At 37.4% G+C, this 6,566-nt stretch overlaps 1 protein-coding gene across 1 annotated transcript; it reads left to right on the top strand.

The window, feature by feature from the left end:
* The first annotated feature begins 859 nt into the window (after window positions 1-859).
* LOC142349743 (uncharacterized) lies at window positions 860-3,572 on the top strand. Its single transcript, XM_075401490.1, has 4 exons — window positions 860-1,436; window positions 1,601-2,215; window positions 2,484-2,960; window positions 3,517-3,572. The coding sequence occupies exons 1-4, from the start codon at window positions 860-862 to the stop codon at window positions 3,570-3,572; spliced, it is 1,725 nt and encodes a 574-aa protein (XP_075257605.1).
* Window positions 3,573-6,566: the final 2,994 nt, after the last annotated feature.

A 6,566-nucleotide genomic window follows, 5' to 3' on the forward strand; every position in this document is an offset into this window, starting at 1 on the left:
AACATTTGGCAATTCAAAGAGGATTGTCAATGCTTTTCTGGACAAATTATCGAACTTTAGAAATCCAAACTTATCAAATCCGGAAAGTTATACATAGTACTCCTCGTTTCTTCTAACGCTTGTCGACACCTTTCAACAACTCGGTTTTTTCATGATCTTCACTCCACAATCAACATAAACATAGCTTTAACAAAATTACCAAATCCAGTCAGACTCGAATGGAACCGTTACGTCCTAGAAAAAACCATAACACAGCCATCTTTAAACGCGATTGCTGAGTGGCTCCTAAACTATGCAAAAGCATGCCCATATTTACCAACAAACTCAAACCTCCCATAAAATGGCTTGGAAAACGTCGCACTCTACTAGAATTAAAGAAAATCCGAATTCCAAGCATCAATTGCTGAGTAACAGGGAACAAGGGCAATTTCAGTCTAAGACGAAAGAAAGCATTAGTTGTCCTAACAATGACTATTGCCAATACCACTACAAATGCATACATTTCCAAGCACTGAGTCCCCAAAACGGAAAGATCATGTAATGAAGCAAAAGTTTCGTTTCAATTGTTTTGGACATCATCATGTAGATCAATGCAATTCAAAAAACGTCTGCCGCTCAAAAGGCTGCCGGCAAAAGACATAACACACTTCTGCACGCTAGTTTTATGAACAAAAGCAACTCAAACGTTAAACCAGTGCAATTTGTTGGAACAGGCCAGGTGGCTTTTGTGGCAGCTCAATTGATAAATGGAAACCAGTCTGTGAAAACATACGCATACCTAGACAACGGTAGCTGTCAAAGTCTACTTCTGAAGTCAACAGCAAAAAAACTTGGTCTTAACCTCAAAAAAACAGGTAAAATGCCTATAAGTGGGTATCACACGACTAAGGGAATTGATTGCTCCAAAGTTTGCCTTGACATAAAGCCAATAGATAGCTCAGTCGAACCTGTCAGACTTAATGATGCTATGGCACTACCAGATTTGAACATTTCCGCTGTGAATGTAGCTCAACTAAACGCTTTGTTCAATAATTATGATCATCTCAGTCATATAAATTTTCCTGAACTTGAACGGAACAATGTCTCAATTATTATAAGCATTGACAACTTAGACTTGATTCACTATAAACAAATTATAAAAGGTCCAAAAAATGCACCATGGGGCGTTGAAACTCCGTTAGGCTGGACGTGCGCCGGTAAAACGAATTTAGTTTTCAATGAGTCTACACCTGTACAGTATACTCAGATGCAAAATTGCCCTAATATGGACGACTCTCCTTTCAAATTAGTTCAAGATTGGCTGAAAGTGGAAAACTTGGGCACTGCATCGCCCCAAAAAGCTTTGTCGGAAAACGATAAAAGAGCGATTGAAACTTTAGAGTCCACGACCAAAATTGTTGACGGTCATTATCAAATAGGTCTCCTCTGGAAGCAAGGTGCATTTCTTCCGAACAACAGATGGTGAGCATTAAAACAACTTGACCAATTAGATCAAAAGCTTTCAAAAAATCCGATACTAAAGGAAAAGTACCAGGCCACTCTGGACGCAGACTTGGAAAAACAATACGTTGTTAAAGTGCATGTTCCAAATCTCTAACAGATAATGTCTCCTTTTTGCCTCATCACCCAGTGACCAATGAAAATAAACCTGGTAAGGTTCGTAGAGTTGCAAATGCCTCCAGCATTTTCCAGGGTCAGTCCCTCAACTCTAATTTACTGAAAAGACCAGATTTGCTCAGCAACTTAACTGGTGTCATTATGAGGTTTCCTGAGAATCGAATTGCCCTGTGCGCAGACATAGAACAAATTTTCATGCAAGTGAAAGTTGACCCTAAAGACCGACGCTACATACGCTTCCTCTGGAACAACAGTGGACACATAGAGACTTACGAATACACAAGTCATATTTTTGGTGCAACAGATTCACCCTGCATAGCATCTTACGCGCTCAGAAGATCTGCTCAGGACAATGCAAAAACATATTCAAGTATTCAAAAGGTTATAGAGCGCAAAGTTTACATGGATGATTTGTTTGTTGACGTATCAAGTCCAAATGAAGCTACAAACATTGTCCATGACACTCGCCAGGTTCTTGCTACTGGTGGTTTCAATCTGACAAAGTGGAATTCAAATAGTCATCAAGTTCTTGACCTGCTTAATCCGGATATCCGACTTAATCCAGAAACATCCGCACCACAAAGTCAAAAGGTTATTGGTTTGCCCTGGTTTCCAGAAGCAGATACATTTGTTATAGAGCAAATTTGTTCCGTAAGATCAAATTCGATGAAAAAATGAGTCAGCGTAAACTACTTCAATTTGTTGCTTCCATCTTTGATCCCTTAGGAGTTATCTCCCCCTTTACAATAAGATTCCGCAAAGTTCTCCAAGCAGCATGGAACCACGGTCCAAATGGGACAAGCCATTACAGCTCGATGAGAATTCTGATTTCGAGAATCTGAAAAAAGAACTTTCGTCTTTTCCAGATGTACATCTTCCTCGCAAATTGTTTAATGAGATGCCGATTTCATCGATTGAACTACACACGATCATAGATGCATCCGAGTTAGCATTATCAGCAGTCAGTTATCTACGAATTGAACACATTGACGAATCCGTCTCAGTTGCACTTGTGATTGGTAGAGCAAGAGTTGTGCCAAAAAAACGGATGTCGATTCCTAATTTGGAATTGCAGGTTGCGGTTTATGGTGCTCAACTAGCTCAATTTGTCAGAGATGAGATGGATATTGAAATCCATAAACAAGTTTTTTGGTCTGATAGCACGACCGTTTTGTATTGGCTACGGACACCTGAGATTCGTCATCGGATCTTCATCGCTAACAGACTGGCCAAAATTTTAGACGTTTCCTCTGCCCAAGATTGGTTCTACATTTCGTCTAACATAAATCCCGCTGACGATGGTACCCGAGGCTACAACGTTCACCAGATGAATGTCAACTCACGTTGGCTATTAGGCCCATACTTTTTGTCTCAAAATGAAAACACGTGGCCGAAACAAGATTTACTTTCTGCTCAACATGTTAAAATTATAATGGCAGATCCAATAAAAGAACTGAAATGCCAAATTGACAGATTGCGTTTCAGCAACTGGAATCGTTTACTTAGAGTTGCAGCGCTTTGCTTCTTGTTTGCAGATAAATGAAGAAAAAAGGAATCCGTTTTGTCACTAGCACACTATACAAAAGCGTACAAGTACTTGATAAAAAGTTCCCAGCATCAAGATTTTAAATCGGAATTTTCGAACTCAAGAAAAGGTATCGCAGTATCATCTACCAGTAGAATTGTATCATTATCACCATTCGTCGATCATAACCAGCACTTGCGTGCTCGAGGACGATTGTCTAAAGCATTGAGACTAGAAACTGCGCGCTTCCCGTTGATCCTAGATGGAAATAATCAGAGTGTTAGACTAATGGTAAAACATTTTCACCAAACAAACATGCATTGTGGCCCAGAACAAACTAGAAGTTTCATAATGGAACTCTATTGGATTCTTAGGTGCAGGGCGGCAGTCAAACAAACAGTTAGACAATGCATTCCATGCAGACGTATGATCCAAGATGTAGCTGCCCCCCAAATGGCTGACCTCCCAGAGTTCAGATTACCAAGAGAAAATCATCAAGTTTTTCAAACCACAGGCTTAGACTTCGTAGGACCCTTTCCAGTTAAGGAACATGGACGAGGACGACACAGGCCTAGATACATACTCCTCTTCACGTGCTTAGTAGTACGCGCTGTCCATCTAGAAGTTGCTGTCGACTTGACAACAGATTCAACAATCAATTGCATCCGTCGCTTTATAAGTCGTAGAGGAAAACAAAAAAACTCTTTTCCGATTGTGGAAAGTATTTTGTTGGATCAAATAACTCTTTGCAATCCAGTATTGCAAGCCTTAGAAAATCCCATGATTTTGCAGGTCATTTGCATCTGATGCAGGTTGCAATTGAGTGGGTGTTTAAGCTCCTGCGGCTCCACATTTCGGTGGAAGTTGGGAACGCCTATTGCAGATATTCAAGTTATCTCTGTACAAAGTAATTGGGTCAAGAACCCTTTCAATTGGTATTTTTTGGACACTGGTATGTGAGATTGAACCCAATATGAATTCTAGACCTCTAACTAATGTCCCGAGTGAAAATAACGATCCTCTGCCTCTCACGACTAACCACTTTTTACTCGGAAGAGCGTCAGTCAATTACCTTCCTGGTCTTTTTGAAACGCAAAAGGTCACGGTGTCCAGGTCATGGAAATCTGCTCAAGCACTAACTCGCATTTTTGGAATAGATTTCTTCGCGAATACATCCCTAATCAACAAACAAGGTCGAAGTGGAACAAAACGCCTGAAAACCTCAAGGTAAATGATTTGGTTTGGCTACTTGAAGACTTCACGTCATGAGGTCTCTGGCCTCCTGCAAAAGATATAGAAATTTACCCCGGTTCAGATGGTGTAGTACGCTCCGTGAAACTGAACACTCCACATGGTGAGAAAGTAAGACCTATCATAAAGCTAAGCAAAATCTTTATAAACAAATGATTTATTTTGTGTTCTCGTTCTCACGAGCAAATATATGCTTTAGTTTTTCAATAGGAAAAGGTATAGAAATGTAAGTAAAGTCGTCTCCAAAAGTTGATGCAACAAGTAACATTATTGCAAAGTTTCACGTCAAATGTCTAAGTTTTGCGATCAATAGTCAAGCATTGCATGCCAAACTATTTTTGTGATATTCTTTTGCTCAATTTCGTTTTCCCCCTTTCAGTCGCTCATACCTTTAGTTCCTCCCAAACTTCCTTTTCCGATAATTATATTTGCGATCGATTATCTTGTCTTGTCTTCTTATCTTGCTGATTTTACAACGATATCATACAAATCAGCAACAATTCGTGATCTTACAATTGGGGCCGAGAATGTCACTGACATGACTTCTTTTGTCGAAAACGAACGGAAGTGATTTTCGAAACGAGCCTCAGAACACAAATTACCATCATACAAAACACTCGCAATCAAAGGAAACTAATATATTTAATCTAAATCAAAATAACAAAAAACATTTTTTATCAGCACATTCGAACGATAACCCCCACCCAAATTAAGTTGTTCTTGATTGAATGGGTGTATTAAATTGAATGGGTGTATTGGCTTAGTTATGATAAAATTGTTGGCATTTAAATGACCACACTTTCATCAGACGCTATATACGACTGTATGTAATACGTATAATGGTGCTGAAGTTAGTTAACAGATTCAGTTGAAATTTTCACCATTTTTGTGAACAACCCGAAGCAAATTATGAAAAATCGATAAAAAAGAATATCTTCCAAGTCAAACTTTCCAAAGTTTGAGTTTTTGTTTAAATTCCTTCCTCCAAACAGTTAGATTAGTTATTATTGTTCCGACCCACTTTAGTGGGGGAGGAACTATATACTCAAATGGGTTTCTTTTTTGTTAAGTCAAATTTGGCCGATCGATATAATCATCGTAGAGAGTTGTGAGTGGTATCATTAAAAAGCCCGTTCAGCGTAGAATATCGAATTAAAAAGATTTTTTTAAAAATTTTTGCTTTTTATAGGGAGTTATCGAAGCTTAAAGTTTTGTGAATATGTGACGTAATTCAGCTGTTTTTATTCAAACTTTCGATAACTTTGACCTAATTATCGTCAATTTTGCTAAATTTTTCTTCAAATTTTTTACTGTATTGTTATTGATTTCATCCCTAAAGATAGAGAAGTGCTGCTGAATTTTTTGATCCGAATTTTTTTGGCTAGAGCATTTGCTAAGTTTGTCAAAACTCAATATTTTCGTGAACAAACTTGCTTTTTTAGCCCAATCATTTTAAATTTACTGGGAGTAGATACTTTTAAACTGCTGCCGTTTTCTTTTTAAGCTAACAAACAAGCTATTTCTATACACGCTGGCTTTGAGAGTTTTCTGGAATTATTATTTCGCCAGTTTTTGCAAATTAAATTTCGATAATTACACAAAATGCAAATTTATTTTTGACAACCTGAAATATTTTGTTGAAAAAATGATCCCTTTCGCAACCATTGAAAAATGAGTATTTTGTCAGATTTTGCAGTAACAACTCTGCTGATATTTATCTCGTCATGATTCCTCACAGAAATATTTTTCTAGATTTTAATGGGGCGCGACTTTTTTTCAAAAATTTACGCTATGAAGAGGTTTTTATTTTAACTTTTTTTTTAACTTACAAGAAATTCAGATCAGGGCTTTATGAATGACAGATACTATTTTTAAAAAAGGCAACGAGATTATTTTACGGTTTCAGAATAATCTCATGGTTTTAGTGGTTCTGACCAATTGTTTTCGTAAAATAATTTTTAATTTTTTTCTTGAAATTCGCTTTCATTTGTTATCTTTTTGTAGTCCAACAGCTAATTGTCCCCACTCAAAGATCCAGTTATTTTTTAGGAGTTATAATTGAATCTAGACAAATCATTCAGTTGTTATCTAATGAATGTTTTATCTTTGAATATAATTGTTTTAAGAAAATATTGGTTAATTTTTGAACTTTGTCACTATTTTTTCTTAATTC

The sequence above is a fragment of the Convolutriloba macropyga genome, chromosome 11 (genome assembly GCF_964194025.1).
Source record: "Convolutriloba macropyga chromosome 11, txConMacr16.3, whole genome shotgun sequence".
Taxonomy (NCBI): domain Eukaryota; kingdom Metazoa; phylum Xenacoelomorpha; order Acoela; family Convolutidae; genus Convolutriloba; species Convolutriloba macropyga.